At 35.6% G+C, this 20,760-nt stretch overlaps 1 protein-coding gene across 1 annotated transcript in view; it reads left to right on the top strand.

The window, feature by feature from the left end:
* Positions 1-20,760, top strand: part of DACH2 (dachshund family transcription factor 2) — a 798,949-nt gene that overhangs the window by 756,959 nt on the left and 21,230 nt on the right. Inside the window, exons 9-10 of the mRNA XM_043897104.1 lie at positions 14,623-14,771; positions 14,897-15,044. Of these exons, the coding sequence (XP_043753039.1) occupies positions 14,623-14,771; positions 14,897-15,044 (297 nt within the window). The remainder of the gene's footprint in view (positions 1-14,622; positions 14,772-14,896; positions 15,045-20,760) is intronic.

Raw genomic sequence — 20,760 nt, 5'->3', positions numbered from 1 at the left:
TTCCCCTTCTATTTGCCTTGAGGTGATGGGATCAGATGCCATGATCTTAATTTTTTGAATTTTGAATTTCAAGCCAGCTTTTTCACTCTCCTCTTTCACCCACATCATGAGGCTCTTTACTTCCTCTTCACTTTCTGCCATTAGAGTAGTATCATCTGCATATCTGAAATGGTTGCTATTTCTCCCAGCTATCTTGATTACAGCTTGTTATTATTCTAGTCTGGCATTTTGCATGATGTACTCTGCATATAACTTAAATAAATAGGGTGACAATAAACACTTTGTCATATTCTTTTCCCAATTTGGAACAAGTCAGTTAGTTGTTCCATGTCTAATTGCTGATAATTGAATTGCATACAGGTTTCTCAGGAGACAGGTAAGGTTGTTTGGTACTCCCATTTCTTTAATAATTTTGCACAGTTTGTTGTGACCCACATAGTCAAAGGCTTTACCGTAGCCAATGAGGTAGAAGTATATGATTTTTCTGGAATTCCCTTGGTTTCTCTATGATATAGCTAAAGTTGACAATTTGATCTCTGGTTTCTCTGTCTCTTCAAAATTGAGCATGACTTTGCTAATGTGTGAAATGAGCCCAATTATATGGTAGTCTGACAATTCTTTGGCATTGCCCTTCTTTAGGATTGGAATGAAAAGTTACCTTTTCTAGTCTTGTGTCATTGCTGTCATTTCAAATTTGCTGACATATTGAATGCAGCACTTTAACAGCATCATCTTTTAAGATTTTAAATTCAGCTGGAATTCCATCACCTCCACTAGCTTTGTTCATAGTAATGCTTCCTAAGGTCCACTTGACTTTACACTCCAGGATGTCCAGCTCTAGGTGAGTGACCACACCATCATGGTTATCCAGGTAATTGAGACCTTTTTTTGTATAGTTCTTCAGTGTATTCTTGCCACCTCTTCTTAATCTCTTCTGTTTCTGTTAGATCCTTACTATTTCTGTCATTTGTCATGCCCATCTTTATATGAGATATTCCCTCGATATCTCCAATTTTCTTGAAGAGATCTCTAGTCTTACCCATTCTATTGTTTTTCTCTACTTCTTTGCATTGTCCATTTAAGAAAGCCTTCTTATCTTTCTTAGCCATGCTCTGGAACTCTTCATTCATTTGGGTATATTTTTCCCTTTCTCCCTTGCCTTTTACTTCTCTTCTTTATTCAGCTATTTGTAAAGCCTCCTCAGACAACCACTTTGCCTTCTTGCATTTCTTCTTCTTTGGGATGGTTTTGACCACTGCCTCCTGTGCAATGCTATGAACCACCATCCATTGTTTTTCAAGCACTCTATCTACCAGATCTAATCCCTTGTCACCTCTACTGTGTAATCATAGGGGATTTTATTTAGGTCATACCTGAATTGTCTTGTGTTTTCCCCTACTTTCTTCAATTTAAGTCTGAATTTTGCTATACAGAGCTGATGATCTAAGCTACAGTCAGCTCCAAGTCTTTTTTTTTTGCTGACTATATAGAGCTTCTCCATCTTTGACTGCAAGGAATATAATCAATTTGATTTCAATATTGATCATCTGGTGATGTCAATTTTTAGAGCTGTCTTTTTGGTTATTGGAAAAGTGTTTACTATAACCAGTGTGTCCTCTGACAATAGTCTGTTAGCTTTTGCCCTGCTTCATTTTACATTTACAAGATATTAATAATTAAATATATAATATATTGGTTCTTAATTTTGTTTTTATTTCCATTTGTTCTCACTACATGTTTCCTCTGGATGAATTCATAATATTTGTACATTCATAGATACAGAAAATTTTAGAGAATTACACTTAATATAAACTACTGTTTTTTGTTGGGCTTTGTGCAAAGTAAACCTTAAAAACATATTTTTTTCTCAGAGGAAATATCATTGATTATGAGTATGTATAAATTTGGGATCAGATAAGTAAAGAAAATGGAGAAAATCGGAGGAACCTAAACTGTCACTGGATGTTGAGAGCTAAGAAATTACCTGGGTAGTTCTGATCAGTTTGTGTAGTATTAAAGTAATTTAGATCATGCATGTCATGTGCTTTATGTCATGTGCTTTTAATAGTGTGTGTGTATATATATATATATATATATATATATCCTGCAAGGAGATTCAACCAGTCCATCCTAAAGGAAATCAGTCCTGAATATTCAGTGGAAGGATTGATACTGAAGCTGAAATTCCAATACTTTGCCCCCCTGATGCTAAGAACTGACTCATTTGAAAAGACCCTGATGCTGGGAAAGATTGCAGGCGAGAGGAGAAGAGGATGACAGAGGATGAGATGGTTGGATGGCATCACCAACTCAATGGACATGAGTTTGAGTAAACTCTGGGAGTTGGTGTTGGACAGTGAGGCCTGGAGTGCTGCAATCCATGAGGTCGCAAAGAGTCAGACATGACTGAGCAACTGAACTGACTCACTGACTGATACAGACACACACACGTGCTCAGTTGTCTCCTACTCTTTGTGACCCCATGGACTGTAGCCAGGAAGATTCTCTGGAGAAGGAAATGGCTATCCACTCCCATATTCTTGCCTGGAGAATTTCATGGACAGAAGAGCTTGGCGGGCTGCAGCCCATGGGGTCACAAAGAGCTGGACATGACTGAGCGACTAACACTTTCACTTTTTCACCTCATATGCTATGTACAGTGCTATGTGCTTCCACGTTTGTTTTCCCACTTAAACCTCCCACAAACACTTCTCAGGTAATTCTTCCTATTCTACAATAAAGGCCATTGAAGTTAAGAGATATGACATTCCAAGACACAGATTCAGGCAACTTTGTTGTGTTTTAAGTAAAACAGCAGAAGCATACATTTCAGGAAAGAAAGGAATTAAAATAAGAAAGTGGTATATCTGGTGATTAACCTTTGAATAACTATTGAAGTTACCCTGAATGATACATTTGTGAAAATTTTGTAATTGAGATTTCTAATATAATTATTAAACGAAATCACTGCAATCCTTTTCAATTTGTAAATATGTGAACTCATTTTAATTGGCACCACAATACCATGTACAACTGAGTACTCAATAAATGCTTCTGATAAAAATCACAATGTTAGATGTGAATGTTGAAATAGAAGTGAGTAAAATTGAAATAAGCCATACAACCTAACTAGAAACATAGTTGAGGAAGAGGTAATGTGAAACATGAAAGAAAATGGCATATTTACTTGTTCTGTTGATGATGTTTAGCCCTCCTTGCTTCCTTGGATATATCTTATGAATTATTTTTTTATTATTATTGTTATCATTTATTTACATAATTTTCCTAAAAGAATTTGTTCGGCAGATGGTATAAGCTCTCATGGCAATAGGCACTATCTAAAAATAGGATTATGCATTTGGTGAAGATTGTTGAACTGAGCATTATTAATGGATACTTGCTTCTTTGACAAAACTTCAGAGATTTCCAAAGGAGAAGCAACAGTCTTGATGGTCTTAATGACAACATTACACAGAAAATTTTTTTAAAAATGTAAAAATTGCTGTGTTTTGCTCCAGTAATTAAATTTTATTTTAAAGAAAATTCAGTTTTGTAAAATAATTAAATGATTGGACCATAAAAAAATCTGAGCACTGAAGAATTGATGCTTTTGAACTGTGGTGTCAGAGAAGACTCTTGAGAGTCCCTTGGGCAGCAAGGAGATCAAACCAGTCAATCCTAAAGGAAATCAGTCCTGGATATACATTGGAAGGACTGATGCTGAAGATGAAACTCCAATACTTCGGCCACCTGATGCGAAGAACTGACTCATTGGAAAAGACCCTGATGCTGGGAAAGATTGAAAGCAGAAAGAGAAGGGGATGACAGAGGATGAAATCATTGGATGGCATCACTGACTCAATGGACATGAGTTTGAGCAAGCTCCGGGTGTTGGTGATGGACAGGGAGGCCTGGCATGCTGCAGTCCATGGGGTCAAAAAGAGTCAGACACGACTGAGTGACTGAACTGAACTGAAGTGAACTGAACTGATTGGCATGATTTTGAACTGGCTAGATTTACAATAGTGTTGTGATTATGATTTCAAGACTCATCTATTAAAAAAAACCTCTTAATTGTTTTCTATTATAAAAATATGATGCCTCAGTTTATTTTTTTATTTACTAGCTAAAACAGAAAGATCAATATATATTCTCTTCAATGTTTGTGCATACATTTTTCTAAGTCTGAGAGAGACACAGAGAGAGGAATGGAGAGAAGAGAAAGATACTTAATGAATAAAAGAATGTTTTCAATTTTATATCATTGGTACTGTGGTAACATCAAAAGTATAAAGCCATAAGTGGGTATAATTGCAGAGTTATTAGTGATTGTGTCAATATAAATGTCAAACCTATATAATTATCTACATATTCCTCATTACAGAATTTATAGAAGGTGACAAATTATAATCCATCACATAGACTGTTCTTGCCAAAATGTCATTGTAATTCAAATGACAGTGTCATTCTAACTTTAAATCATCTTTAATTTTTCATTTTAATCCTATGAAAATATCCAATTTCTACCTTTCACAAATACAATGAAATAATACCCAAGGATTAATCCATATAACTGCTGTTTTCCATACTGAACTGTTGCTTATGTTAAATTCATTCTTGGAAAAGTATTTTGCTTTTACCCATATAGACTCACTTTTTTTGAACTGTTGTTTCCTGATCCTTTGTTACAAATAGGCTTCATAATACACTTTTTTTTTAGTGCCGTGTAAATTGGTCTTCATAATCTCTAAGTCTGTAGAGCAGTCTAGTTGATGTGTCTCTAATTTTATACAATTTCTTGAGGCTGTGGTAAATGTTTAATGTTTAAAATTTGGTATCATTTTGAAATTTCTTAAAGTGGTAAAGGCCAGTATTTTTAAAAGCTATTGTAATAAGAAGCAATATTAATCATCTTTAAATGTAGCAAAATTGACTTTTATATAGTTCAGTGGTTTCTCAAACTGTGATCCCCACAGCAGGAACATCAGCTGGGCACTTAATAATTCCAGTTGCTAGGCCCTACCCTAAACTTACTGAATCAGAAAATTTTGGAGTTGGAAATGATTTTTTAAAGAACTTTAGGACATTCTAATGCATGATAAAGTTTACAAACCACTGCTGTTAAGGTACTGGATTAATAAGTTGTTCCCCTGTACCTTCCACTGATCTACTTAGACATGTTAACTAAGGTGGGGGGGGGGGAAGCAGTGATTTTAAAGTTAGCAGGACTGCCAGATCAGAGCAGTAAATTCTTATTCCTGATTTGTGCCAGATTAAGAAGAGAATTTTCCTCCCTGGTTGATGGAAATGATTGCACATTTCCTGGCAGGGAAGCAAAATGAAAAATCTGCTTTATAGCATCTGCAGTCAGCTAGATGACTGAACCTCCAGTAAGTGTTTAAAAGCAGGGTTATATTAGAACCCTGAGGCTATTTTGCAGATAAGCCAGGGCAATGAAACATTATCACCTGGAAGGATCAACTGATTGATGGAAATATGTGCTCTCTCCCCCATTTTTCCTAAACACATCTCTTTAAAGCATCAGCTTCCTTCCCACTTTACCTCTATGACCACACCTGCCTCCTGTTTGCCAGTTTCTAATGCAGACTCATATATTAACTTCCCACTCATTTTATGTTCTCCCCTTTGCAGCCTTTTTCACAGAGGTAACTGGGCTTGTTTTCTGAAGCAGAGATTTGTACATGCCTCTGGTGCTGTTTGATTGTATATTGGAAATTCTTGTCTATCTTGCAGTTTTTAGATCAAATTCTATTCTCTGTATGAAATTTCTTTCTATTCCAAGTCCTCAGCTTTTTTCTGTTTCTGTGTTCTAGAAAATACAGATGTACTTCAAAAAATCAGTCAGATTTGCTTTAATACAATAATACATCTCAAAGATGAGAGAAAAATGTGTATATATTATTACTCTTTTTAGTCCTCAAAGGACTAGGATATGCAGACTGGTTCAATAAATATAGAGTAGGCATATTTTGATAACTATATCAACTGTTTTTGGAAATTGCAAAATTTCAGTTTATCATAACATCTATGAAAGTGAAGTTGCTCAGTTGTGTTTGACTTTTTGCGACCCCATGGACTGTAGCCTACCAGGATCCTCTGTCCATGGGATTTTCCAGGCAAAATTACTGGAGTGGGTTGCCATTTCCTTCTCCAGGGGATCTTCCTGACCCAGGGATCGAACCCGGGTTCCCTCTTTGTAAGCAGACACTTTACCATCTGAGCCAACAGGGAAGTCCATAACATCTGTAGACTATAATAATTATTTATTCTATTGGAGAGACTGAGAGTTGACAAGAAACTCTACTTAAGTCCTCTATTTATTCCTTCCTTTCACCACATATTTGTACAAAAAAAAGCTTTTAAAATTATGTATTCATGTACTATATTACCTTTTTAAATAGAAAGGGAAAAAAAGGAATAAATCTGATGATCAGAAGTCTTACCTCATGGTTTAAGATTATTGGTATGTATTCAAACTCATTACAACTGTTGTAGATGCCTGTTAGTTAATAAATACCAGATAGACAGCAATAGGAAAATTAAAAACAGGAAAAGGTCCCCACTCTTATGGAGAGTATACTGTAATAAAATGAAATGTAACCACTGCCACCATATGCATGCTCAGTCATGTCCAACTCTTTGCGACACCACAGATTGTAGCCCAGCAGGCTCCTCTGTCCATAGAATTTTCCCGGCAAGGATACTGGAATGCATTGCCATTTCCTCCTCCAGGGGATCTTCCTGATCCAGGGATCGAACCCATGTCTCCTGCATTGGCAGGCAGATTCATTACAACTGAGCTAGCTGGGAATCCTTGAAACATGTAACAAAAATAGCAAATAAATAAGTTATTGTATATTAAGTGGTGATCAATTTTATAGGAAAATCATGTAAAGGGGATGGAAATGGGGTTTAGGCTGCAATGTTAAATCAGATGTTTGGCATAAGTTTCACTAATAAGGTGATATTTGAGCAAAGAACTGAAATCAGGAACCTGAAATTAAATGTCTAAGAACTCTAAAACATACCATGTAAACTATGTGTTAGTTCTAAATCACTGACTTGAACTTATTGTCTTATTAAGCATATTAAACTCTCTAGAAGTTTAGTACAGAAAGGGAAATCTAGTTAACTGTTCATTCATTGAGATTTTCCTATATAATTTTGAAACAGTTCTGGTTCTCAACCAGTATTGACAATTGGGCCAGATAATTATTTGATGGGGATGGAGGAGGGGGCTGGGCATCCCTGGCCTCTACCATTAGATGCCAGTAGCACACACCCCTATCTCCTCAGTTTTGACAGTTAAGAATGTCTCCAGGTACTGCCAGCTGTCCTCTGGGCAGGAAAACTGCTCCCAGCTGAGAACCACTGGTCTTGGATTAGGAAGTTTTCTCAGACCTTTGATAACTGAGAAAATAACATTGGCCTAATTTAGGGTGAAGCCAGGCTCATCCAACTATCACCAAAAGAGGATTTTTTCAACATGTCATTTCATGAGGTGTTAGTGGATGCTTAGTTGGTCAAATACATTACTGTAGTCTCCTCTTCCATTCCTGGTAATTTTCAATAAACAATTTATTTAACAAACACATGTATTGCCTTTACTTTGAATAACTTTACAAATATTACTTTATTAATATTTATAACAACCCTATAATATAATTATTATTATTATCTTAACTTTACAGGTGAATAAATTGAGGCACAGAAAGATTAAGGAAATTTTCCAGGGACTAGCAAATCACAGAGCAGTACTGCAAACATAGAAAGTCCAGTTCTGGCATATATTATTCTTTGTCACTATGGTCTCAACTATCTGTTTTAACTTGTAACTGCGTTAATATTATAATTAGCATTTTAAAGGTTCTGATATGTTCTGTTTTAATAGATTTAGCAAATAAAAATGAAAACAATGTGCTCAGTAAAATTTAATTTCAGCTAAGCAAATCATTGTTTAGCATAAGGATGTCCCATAGAATGTTTTAGCATACTTATTAGTATAGTAAACAAATAATTTGTTGTTTATTTGAAATTCAAATTTCACTGGGCACCCTGTAATTTATCTGGCAGCTCTTGCTTTAAAGAAAACTGTTTAATACTGTTCAAACCAATTTTTTCAACACTAGTTTGAGCAAGGAAACTTTTTCTTATTGGGACACTTAATAACCTAGAGAAGTTCCATGGGACTTTATTCTAAGGACACTGGGAACACTTTTCAACTAGAGTCAATAAGTTAATTTGAGTACTTACTCCAGACCACAGTGATCTCTCATTCTTTGAACTCACAGGGGCACTTAATCTATGTCACATGATTTCACACATAATTGTACACTTCTATAACTTGTTTACTTTTTTCCAAAATAATGTGTCAGCTTCTTAATGACAGGGACTGAGTATCATACTTCCTCCAAACCCTTCACTGAATATAATATTTATTATCAGCATACTATTTTATCTGAAAGATGATTTATTTCTAATTAATCATTTATAAAGGGAGTCTGTTTTTACACATTGCTAATCTAAGCATCTAGAGCAATACAGGGTCATAATTGGTTTAAAAGTATTCTGCCTCACTTTCTCAGGCTGGTGACCCTTCATTCCTTTGCTACTTACTTTCTGTTTTCATTTATCAGCATTATTATTTTTTTTATTCCCTAAAGAAATATAACAATTTGGGAATCAAATTTTTCTTTTCAAATTTAATGATGGCAACACTTGAGTCATTGTTCAACTCAGACCATGACCTCATATTCATGCAGGTCAGATCATTTCACAATAGTTGGTCATTTTGTTGTTGTTATTATTCCTCATTTTGGAAGAGGGAAGCAGGTGTCTTGCTTATGCCAAATGTAATACTAATGACACCAACAAAAGAGAGTCCCCTGGGCTAGCTCTATTTAGGGGAAAGCTCTCAAATCAAATAGTGAAATTTACTTTATTTGTTAAAGAATGGAAACTGATAACCTGGTAGGTGGCTGCATTTTTCCACTGCTAAGTGATTCAGCTGTGTTCAATTTCTATTCCTATATCATGATCCTCAAAACCTAGAGGAAAGAAGAAACACTTAACCCCATGAAAAGTGAAAAAACACTAGAGTCAAGTAGAAAGTGTCCAGCATCCTTGACTTTAATTTTTAGAATGAATTTTCCATCCTGGGCATTTAACATATGTTTATATTTTTTTCTAGAAATAAACTTCTTGTCAACTTTTATATCTATTCATCTGGGCCCTAAAAGTAAGATATTAAAATTAACAGCTTGTTCTCTAAGTGAATTTCCAAGTGCTATTGCAAAGTATGGCAGGTTTAACAAACACGTTCAATAAAAGTAGTCTCCAATTTGCTTCAATAAATTTAAGCGTTGCTCATATCCTCAGCTAGATAGCAGTAGTTCTATCTTTATCTTTTAATTTATGCCATTGCATCGTATATGTTGCTAAATATCTTAATACATGTATCTTGAACACTAGCCTTTTAAATAAAATTGCTCAATCAAAACTCTTTCTCTCTGGATTACAAAGAGATTCTCTTATTTCACTAACAGTAAATATTTCTTGTACTTGCCCATATTTAATTTCATTGCCAATTAGGATTTTCCAATCCTGCCTAATAAATTCCTACATAAAAGTACATCTATTCAAATTCTGAGGAAAATGTAAGTGCTACTCAGATCATTCATTTTTGTAGCCTGTGATTTAAATCAGAAAAAAAAAATGATGAATGCTTTGACAGTTTTCATGTATACACACCAAAATATAATACACCTCAACTAGTTTTTGACTATTATGGACCTTAACATGCACTATGACCTTGGTCAGGAAAAGCATGTTTGGTTTGCACAGAAACTTAATCATAAGAAGTCATAAGTAGAATCCTTCTTCTTTATTGCCCTTTTCTAGGACTAGGAAATATATTGCTTGTGGGACAGGTAGGATATGAACAATGGGCCAAATAGAGTCCAGGGTTATGTCATCCATGTGAAAACTGCTGCTGAAAATCGATGTGATCTCTGCTCTACTGTCATCTCAGTTCCCACCCTCTGTGTCCTATTTGTCTTTTAGTAGAAGCTTAGATCTGTGTGCTGTCTCTATGTGTCTCTCTTGGGCCAGATTATCAAAATGAATCATTGCCTGCATATCTCTTATATTTCTATTTATTTTCCTGGTGTTGACTAGGTCTGATGAAATATGATTCTTTTTGCATTTGATCCTCACTGCAGCAAGCAGCACCTAATTCAGCTGTGTCTATCTCTTTAAAGAAGAGTAATACCATTTTGAAACTTCAATCTACTGTACAGCAACATTACAAACCATAGACCATGCAACCTGTCTTCATAGTCAATAGTAATTTTCCTTTCAGCCAATTTAATGGAATTTCATTAATCTCCAAATAGAAGATTTCTAGTGATTTTAATGTAGTTTTAATGTTGTTTTATGCATACTTAATGTACTCCTTTCCTTTTCAGATTTTTGTTAATAGAATACTCCTCAGATTCTGACCACTGAGGTTACATGTGTGTGTAGAGTAAGACATGACAAATAACCGATATTTTTAAGAACTCTGCTCTGATACAAAATATTTATTCAGGAGAAACCTTATGTTATCTATGAATCATCAGGAAGTCAACATTCTAACTTTGTAGTCATTCATTTTGTAAAAAAAAAATCTTCTACCAGGCTACATAAATTCATCTTGAAGATTTATAAACATCAATATAAATATGTTGAAACTCCCTAATTACTATTAATATTGATAAATCATTGTGAAGTCATTCTGTCTATCCACTTTATGCACTCATATGCAAAAGATAAAATGCTAGCTAAATAAAGACTTCAATAAATAAAGCATAATACTGCTTCATTAGTTGTTGAGAAATAAGCTTTTGAGACATTACAGCTGCTGCATAAGACATATTTTATAAATTAGATTTTTAATAAGATACTTCCAATGTTCAAACCTTGTAGTTGAAATAGTTCACAGAATTTGTGTTCATTCTCTCTGGAATACTTTGCCTCTTCCAAAGCTGCTCCTGACAAAGAAGGAAGAAAGGAGGGAAGGAAGGAGGGAGAGAAGGAAGGAAGAAAGACAAGTTCTGTAAGAGGTTAGGGTTAATTTATAAGCAAGTTCTATAAAACACATACATCAAGCATTTAGGTTCAAAATATTATTTGTCAGTTTTACTAAAAAGCGATGCCTGGGAATACGTTCCTTTTAAAAAATATTTATTTTAATTGGAGGATAATTATTTTAAAATATTGTGGTGGTTTTTGCCATACATTGACATGAATCAGCCACATATGTCCCCCCATTCTGAGCCCCTCTCTCACTTCCCTCCCCACCCCATCCCTCTGGGTTGTCCCACTGCAATGACTTTGAGTGCCCTGTTTCATGTATCGAACTTGGACTGGGCATCTATTTCACATATGGTAATATACATGTTTCAATGCTGTTCTCTCAAATCATCCCACCCTCGCCTTCTCCACAGAGTCCAAAAGACTGTTCTTTACATCTGTGTCTCTTTTGCTGTCTCATATATAGGGTCATCATTACCCTACCCATCATTACCCTTTCTAAATTCCATATATATGTGCTAATATACTGTATTGGTGTTTCTCTTTCTGACTTACTTCACTCTGTATAATAGGCTCTAGTTTCATCCACCTCATTAGAACTGACTCAAATGAATTCTTTTTTAGAGCTGAGTCACATTCCATTGTGTATATATACAACTTCCTTATCCATTCGCCTGCCAATGGACATCTAGGTTGCTTCCATGTCCTAGCTATTGTAAACAGTGCTGCGGTGAACATTAGGGTACACGTGTCTCTTTCAATTCTGGTTTCCTCAGTGTGTATGTCCAGCAGTGGGATTGCTGGCAGTTCTGTTTCCAGATTTTTAAGGAATCTTCACACTGTTCTCCATAGTGGCGGTACCAGTTTACATTCCCACCAACATGTAAGAGGGTTCCCTTTTCTCCACACCCTCTCCAGCATTTATTTTCTGTAGCCTTTTTTTTTTTTTTTTTTCCTGTAGCCTTTTTGATGGCAGTTATTCTGACTGGCGTGAGATGGTACCTCGTGGTTTTGATTTGCACTTCTCTGTATGCATTTCTGTATGTCTTCTTCAGAGAAATGTCTGTTTAGTTCTTTGGCCCACTTTTTGATTGGGTCGTTTATTTTTCTGGGGTATTGAGCTGCTTGTATATTTTGGAGATTAATTCTTTGTCAGTTGTTTCATTTGCTATTATTTTCTCTCATTCTGAAGGTTGCCTTTTCACCTTGCTTATAGTTTCCTTCATTGTGCAAAATCTTTTATGTTTAATTAGGTCCCATTTGTTTATTTTTGTTTTTATTTCCATTACTCTGGGAGGTGGGTCATAGAGGATCTTGCTGCGATTTATGTCAGAGAGTGTTCTGCCTATGTTTTCCTCTAAGAGTTTTTTTCTGGTCTTACATTTAGAGATCTAATCCATTTTGAGTTTATTTCTGTGTATGGTGTTAGAAAATATTCTAGTTTCATTCTTTTACAGGTGGTTGACCAGTTTTCCCAGCACCACTTGTTAAAAGAATTTATATTTCCTCCATTGTATATTTTTGTCTCCTTTATCAACGATAAGGTGTTCATAGGTGCATGGATTTATCTCTGGGCTTTCTATTTTGTTCCATTGATCTATATTTCTGTCTCTGTGCCAGTGCTATAGATATTTTCCTTATAGTTTCCTGTACAAAAAGAAAATCCATTGTTTATTTTATGCATATTATTGAATTCTTTAAAACCAGTATTCAAATGCCCTGTAACATTTTGGATTCAAATAATGTGAAACTTTATTCTCTCAAATAATTGTTTGCATTTTTATCTCTATAGGCTTTAGAAAATTAGAAATTGTAACGGTGATCTACATAAGAGTACTTTATTCAGAGATAATGCTATCCCATTAAGTAATCCCACAGAGGTTCCCACAATTGTATGCCACAGGTTTCCACACCGGAAATCCCACAGCAAACCATGATGACTGTGAATTCAATGGGGTTCAAGACTCTGCACACTAAGTATATAGGCTGCTTGGGCAATTGAAAAATGAGGACTATGACAAACCCATATTCCTATCCTTACAAGGACCAGAACCAATAACTAGAGTTTTGTTTTCAAACCATGTGAAAATTCTAGATTTCTAGTCTAGATTCAAGTCTAGTTTTTTTGGTTTTTTGAATAAGTCTCAAAATATATAGGGTCATTGAAAATTTTTATGACTAGAGAGATGCATATTTTCAAAGTTTCTGTGTGCTCAGTTACTGAAATAAAGAAACTGTGGTGAATAGAATAATTTTGTTTGAGGTGCTGTGATTCAATGCACTGTACACTGCTATTGTAGCCATTTAAGAATATCAGACTTTGATTACTTTCCATGATTACCTCTGTAGCAGTGTGTTTTTATATATGTCAAAAAAGTTCCAATTTCTAATTGTAGAGAAAATTTTGCTAACTGGTTCATATATCTCACACAAAAGATTTTCAACCAGAATTCAAGTAGATAGTCAATTAGTTAGCTTCTCAAAGTAACAGGAGATTCCTTTTGTAATTAGATGTATCTGTGCCAAACAAATCTGAAATATTTTATTAGACAAAAAATCTATTTCTGTCTCTTCATATGAAGCTTTAAAGGAATCTCATTAAAGTCATGAGTGTGTAGGAGAAATTAATATACAAATAAAAGAACAGAAAATATACACTTTGTGGCTTTACAACATAGGTTATTATTCTTTTCATAAGAAATAGTCTTCAAAATAAGAGGTAAACTGGAAAACAGTCCAGATTCTAAACTAGTGAATGATTAAACACAAAGTAATATATCCACGAAATAGAAAACTTTTCAGCAATAGAAAGGAAAAAAAAATCCACTGATACATGCCACAACATAGGTTAACCTCAAAAAAATATGCTAAGCAAAAGACAGACAAAAAGACCACTTACTGTATGATTCTATTTATGTAAATACCTAGTAAAGGCAATCCTGTAGAAACAAAAATTAGATTAGCAGTTGTCAGAGGCTTGAAGTGGGAAAGGAGATTAATACAAATGGGCATAAGGATTATTTTGGAGGTGAATGAAGTGCTCTGAAATAGAGTTTTGGTAATGGTTGTGCAATGTAAAAATTAGTGATGCATACATTGAAAAAGGTGAATTTTATTATATGTAAATTATACTCCAATAAATGTGTTAAAACATGGAGATGGATGAATATAGACATAGATATATAGATACATTTAAAGAGAAAAATATAAAGTGATTTATGTTTTACTAAGAAATGATTGGATCATTTAACTTATAGATAGTAATGAATATATCTTAAATTTGTTTTAAAAAACTTTATGCCAGTTAGTAGTAAATGTTGCTTCATTTTCACAGATTCTTTCCTGGAACATTTATTTTTGAGAAATTAGATTTAGGTGGAAAATAGGTATGGCTTCCAACTATGAGTTTTCCATCAGTTAGCTGTAGAAACAAACTCTTTATAGATGCTATTAGAAGTGGAGGAAACATAGTGAAAAAATTGAGCTATTAGTTTATGAACCTTCTGATATTAATTTTGTTTTTTACAGAAGAGGTACCTGTTCAAATTCCAATGATGAAGTCACCCTTGGACAAGATCCAACTGACTCCTGGGCAGGCATTGCCTCCTGGATTCCCTGGACCATTCATTTTTGCTGATAGTCTGTCCTCTGTGGAGACTCTGTTGACCAACATTCAGGTCAACAATATTTCTATAAACAAAATAAATGTAATACAAGACATTAGCACTTACATCAATTATTTCACATTTGGGAAATTAAAACAGATAAGATGAACTGTATGTCATTTGCTGTACTTTGACAGGGTTTACTGAAAGTGGCTTTGGATAATGCTCGCATTCAAGAGAAGCAGATTCAACAAGAAAAAAAGGAACTGCGAATGGAGCTCTATAGAGAGAGAGAAATTAGAGAAAACCTTGAAAGACAACTGGCAGTTGAGCTTCAAAGCAGAAGTAAGTTTAACAAGTTCAGTATAACTGAGAAAGTTAACATTGTGTTGGAAATATTTTCAGTAGTAATCAAAATATTCTCAGATATAACTTGGGACTGCGAAAAGGGTGCAATCATAATAAAATCAAATCCCATACCCATAATACCAAAGAAGTTCTCTCAATGATGTGAAGATTCTGAACCCCATGTCAGGATTACCATCCTGGGGATCTATAAAGGGACTGAGAATCCACAGGGAATCCAGCCTTGCAGGCCAGAGGGATTTGATTATAGGACTTCCACAGGACTGGAAGAAAAAGAGACTCTAGTCTTGGAGGGCACAAACAAAATCTTACACACACCAAGACCCATAGGAAAGGAGCAGTGAGTCCCCAGGTTGTTGTTCAGTCACTGTTATGTCCAACTCTTTACAACCCCGTGAAATGTAGCACACCAGACTTCCCTGTCCCTCACCATCTCCTGGAGTTTGCCCAAGTTCATGTCCATTGAATCAGTGATGCCATCCAACCGTCTCATCCTTTGCTGCCCTCTTCTCCTCCTGCCTTCAAGCTTTCCCAGTATCAGGGTCTTTTCCAATGAGCTGGCTCTTTCCCTCAGGTGGCCAAATTATTGAAGATTCAGCATTAGTCCTTCCGAAGAGTATTCAGGGTTGATTTCCTTTAAGATCGACTGGTTTGATCTCGTTGCTTTACAATGGACTCTCAAAAGTCTTCTCCAGCACCACAGTTTGAAAACATCAATTCTTTGGCATTCTGCCTTTTTTGTTGTCCAGTTCTCACATTCATACATGACTACTGGAAAGACCATAGACATGACTATATGGATCTTTGTTGGCAAAGTGACACACTGTCTAGGTTTTTCATAGCTTTCCTGCCAAGAAGCAATTGTGTTCTAATTCCATGTCTGCAGTCACCATCCCCAGTGATTTTAGAGCCCAAGAATAGGAAATTGTCACTGCTTTCACCTTTTCACCTTCTATTTGCCATGAAGTGATGGGACCGGATGCCATGATCTTAATTTTTTTAATATTGAGTTTTAAGCCAGATTTTTTCACTCTTCTCCTTCACTCTCATCAGGAAGCTCTTTAGTTCCTCTTTACTTTCTGCCATTAGAGTGGTATCTTCAGCATATTTGAGGTTGTTGATGTTTCTCCCAGCAATCTTGATTCCAATTTGTAGCTCATCTAGCCTGGCATTTTGCATGATGTGCTCTGCACATAAGTTAAGCAAACAGGGTGACAATAAACAGCCTTGTCATACTCCTTTCTCAATTCTGAACCAGTCATTTGTTCTATGCAGTGTTCTAACTGTTGCTTCTTGGCCTGCATACAGGTTTCTCAGGAGACAGGTAAGATGGTCTGGTGTTCCCATCTCTTTAAGAGTTTTCCAGTTTGTTATGATCCACATAGTCAGAACCCACAGGAGACTGAACAAAATCTACCTGCTAGTGTTGAAGGGTCTCCTGTGGAGGTGTGGGTTTGCAGGGGCTCACCACAGGGGTGGGGACACTGGCATCATCAGGCCAGGAAAGCCCCCCTTGTCGTAAAATCCTTATGAAGTTCACCATTAACCCTAGATATAGAATTTATAGACCCCAAGGCTGGCTCGTCTCAGGCCAAACAATTAACAGTGAGGGAATGCAACTCCACCCATCAGCAAATAATTGGTTTAAAGCTTTACTGAGCAAGGCCTTGCCCACCAGAGCAAGACTTAGTTTTTCCCATCATCAATCACTCCCAGCAGGAAGCTTACACAAGCCTCTTAGCCTCATCCATCAGGAGGAAGACAGAAGAAGAAAAAAGAAGTACTGTTTCACAGTGGCTAAAACAAAAACCATATAATAGAAAGTAATCACAATGAAAAAGCAGAAAATTATGCCTCAGATGTAGTGACAAGAAAAAAAAAAAAAAACTCCAGAAAAACAACTTAAATGAAGTGAAGATAGACAACATTTCAGAAAAAAAGAATTTAGAGTAATGATAGTGAAGATGAGCCAGGATCTCAGGCAAACAATGCAGAAGACACGAGAAATGTTCACCACAAACCTAGAAGAACTAAAAAGAAACAGAAATGAATAATACACCAGATGGAATTAATAGAATAACTGAAGCAGAAGAACAGATACATAACCTGGAAGAGAGAATGGTGGAAATCATTGCTGCAGAACAGAATACAGGAAAAAGAATGGAAAATGAAGATAGCCTAAGAGACCTCTGGGACAGTATTAAATGCACCAACACTCACTTTATAGGGGTCCCAAAGGGAGAAGAGAGAGAGAAAGGACCTGAGAAAATATTTGAAGATATAATAGCTGAAAAATTCTCTCACATGGGAAAGAAAATAATCAACCAAAAAATCCAAGGAACACATCAAGACACATAGTAATCAACCAGAAAAAAATTAAAGACAAGGTTAAAATATTAAAAGCAACAAGTGAAAAATGACAAATAACAAACAAGGGAACTCCCTTTAGGCTCTCAACTGATTTATCAACATAAATTCTACAAGCCAGAAGAGAATGGCAGAATATACTTAAAATGATGAAAGGGAAGAAACTGCAACCAAGAATACTCTACCCAGCAAAACTCTCATTCAGATTTGAGGAATCAATCAAAAGCTTTCCAGATAAGCAAAAGTTATGGTAATTCAGCACCACCAAACCAGCTTTACAACAAATGCTAAAGGAATTTCTCTAGGCAGAAAACACCAGAGGAGGAAAAGACCTACAGTAAAGTAAATCCAAAACAATTAAGAAAATGGTAATAGGTTCATATAATTACCTAGGATAAGTACCCTAAATGTAACTGGATTAAATGCACCAACCAAAAGACATAGACTGGTTGGGCAAATGAAAACATGTATATGTATGCACTCCCAGTTGTTGACCCCCAAGATTGTATGTAACTATTTATATTGTTGTTAATCATGTCCCCATTATGACTTGCAATTTAATTATCTTTTATTTTTTGTCTTGCTATTGATTGTGAAAACTGATAAACATCTTTCACTATCGTAAAAAAAAAAAAAAAAAAAATCCTTACGTATGAAATGCTTACTTTTTGCCAAGAACAGCACTAGATTCTGAAGGTAGAAGATAAATAACACTCAGTTCCTGTCCTTGAAAGGTTTACATTTTAAGGGACTAGCACAGCCAATCAGTTAATTTTAAGACAAAGTGACAAGAACAATGATGTATTTATATATGTTTATATATAGAGAGGATAGTTAATTCAACTTGGTGCTCTGGGGATTTGATGGTTGAGGAAGGCTTTCTGATGCTGCCACTTGAATCTGAGTCTTGAAGAATCAGTAAGCCAAGAAAGAAAGGGCATGAGAGTACCTGAGTGATTTGTTAATTCTGCAACAATGAGCATGACTATACAGTCCATGGACTTCTCCAGGCCAGAATACTGGACTGGGTAGCCGTTCCCTTCTCCATGAGGTCTTCTCAGCCCAGGGATCGAATCCAAGTCTCCCACATTGCAGATGGATTCTTTACCAACTGAGCCACCAGGGAAGCCCAAGCATGGAGACAAGAAGCCTAAAACATGGGGAACTGTATACAGTTTTTTATTACTGTGGCTTTGACTTTTATAAAGTAAATGTTGAGAGATGATGCAGAAAATAGAGGCTAAATTATAAAGGAGAGTTTTAATCATGGAAAATATTACCTTGGATTTTGACCTGTAGGTTATGAGAATTATTATAAGATAAACAGGGGAATGATCTGGTCTGATTTTAATTAGATAGAACACTCCAGTGTTGGGAATAGATTAGAAGGGGACTTACAGTGAGGTTAGAAACAAGGAAGCTATATAAAAGGAGATTTCCCTCATCTAGACAGTGGTGAAGAGGACTGAAATCGGGTAGCATATGGACACAAAAGGGAGAGAATGAAGAAATACTCTTCAGAAATAGAACTAACTTTCTAACAATGGGTAGACATTTGATAATCTGCAGACATGGATAATGAGACTAGCTTGTATCAAAATCGAAGAAAATTCAAAATTTTATTTCAACCAATAATTTCCACCTCTTCCTTATATTCTCCATAAAATACTATACAACAGTGAGTGGTTGTTGTGTTTTTAGCTTTTTTCTTTTCTTTGTTTAATCTTCTATAGAATGATCACAAAGCAAACGTTAAGTAACAGTTAAAGAGTATGAAGGAGAGGCAAAAAAGGGAGAGAAAATTTACAACCCACATAATACTTCCCTAAACAAAGAAGGGTTATACCATTTGAGTAAAATCCACTAACTTTATATTATTCCAAAATAACATTATATTCAGAAATCTGTATCAATAATTAAATTTTACTAGATATTTTCCTTAGGGCCTAGAAATTATAAGCTTAGTTCAAAATGGAAATTCAACCATTGCATTTCAGAAGAATTAAACATTATTTTATCTTGCTGAAGTCATTCAATACTAGAAAACAAAGGCTAAATTGTCTTTCTAACTTTTGGAGAAATTAATACATTTTTTATATTTGGTATGCAATATGTATTATTATGATTGCTGTTCATACAATAAGTCGTGTCTGATTCTTTGTGACTCCATGGACTGCAGCATACTGGGCTTCCTTGTCCTCCACTATCTTCCAGAGTTTGCTCAAATTCATGTACATTGAGTTGGTGATGCTATGTAATCATTTCATCCCATGCCTCACTCTTCTCCTTGTGCCTTCAGTCTTTACCACCATCAGGGTCATTTCCAATGTGTTGGCTTTTCACACCAGGTGGCCAAATTATGGGAGCTTCATCTTCAGCATCAGTCCTTCTAATGAATATACAGGGTTGTTTTCCTTTAGGATTGACTGGTTTGCTCTCCTTTTAGTCCAAGAGACTCTCAAGAGTCTTCTCCAGCAGAACAATTTGAAAGCATCAATTCGTCTGTGCTTAGCCTTTTTTATGGTCCAACACACACATCCATATATGACTACTGGAAAAACCATGGCTTTGACTATATGGAACTTTGTTGGCAAATATACTGTCTAGGTTTGTCACAGCTTCCATTCAAAGAGAAAGTGTCTCTTAATTTCATGACTTCAGTCACCCTCTGCACTGATTTTACAACCCCATAAAAGAAAACTTGTCACTGCTTCCAATTTTCCCCTTCTATTTGCCATGAAGTGGTGAGATCAGATGCTATGATCATAGTTTTTTGAATGTTGAGTTTCAAGCCAACTTTTCACTCTCCTCTTTCATCCTCATCAAGAGGCTCCTTAGTTCCTCTTCACTTTCTGACATTAGGGTGGTATTATCTGCATATCTGAGGCAGTTGAAATTTCTCCTGGCAATCTTTATTCCAGTTTGTGGTTCATCCAGCCTGGTATTCCACATGATGTACTCTGCTTATAAGTTAAATAAGCAAGGTGAGAACATAGTGCTTTGTTGTACTCCTTTTCCAATTTTGAACCAGTCAGTTTTTCCATGTCTGGTTCTAACTGTTGATTCTTGATCCACATACAGGTTTCTGAGGAGACAGATAAAGAGATATGGTATGCCCATCACTTTAAGAATTTTCCACAGTTTGTTGTGATCCACACAGTTAAAGGCTTTAGGATAGTCAATGAAGCAGAAGCAGATGTTTTTCTGGAATTCTCTTGCTTTTTCTATGGTTCCTCTACCTTTTCTAAACTCAGATTGTACATCTGGGAGTTCTTGGTTCATATACTACTAAAGCCTAGCTTGAAGAGTTTTGAGCCTAACCCTACTA

The sequence above is a fragment of the Cervus elaphus genome, chromosome X (genome assembly GCF_910594005.1).
Source record: "Cervus elaphus chromosome X, mCerEla1.1, whole genome shotgun sequence".
Taxonomy (NCBI): domain Eukaryota; kingdom Metazoa; phylum Chordata; class Mammalia; order Artiodactyla; family Cervidae; genus Cervus; species Cervus elaphus.
Note: the sequence above shows the minus strand (reverse complement) of the source record. Positions and strands in the feature narration are given on the sequence as shown.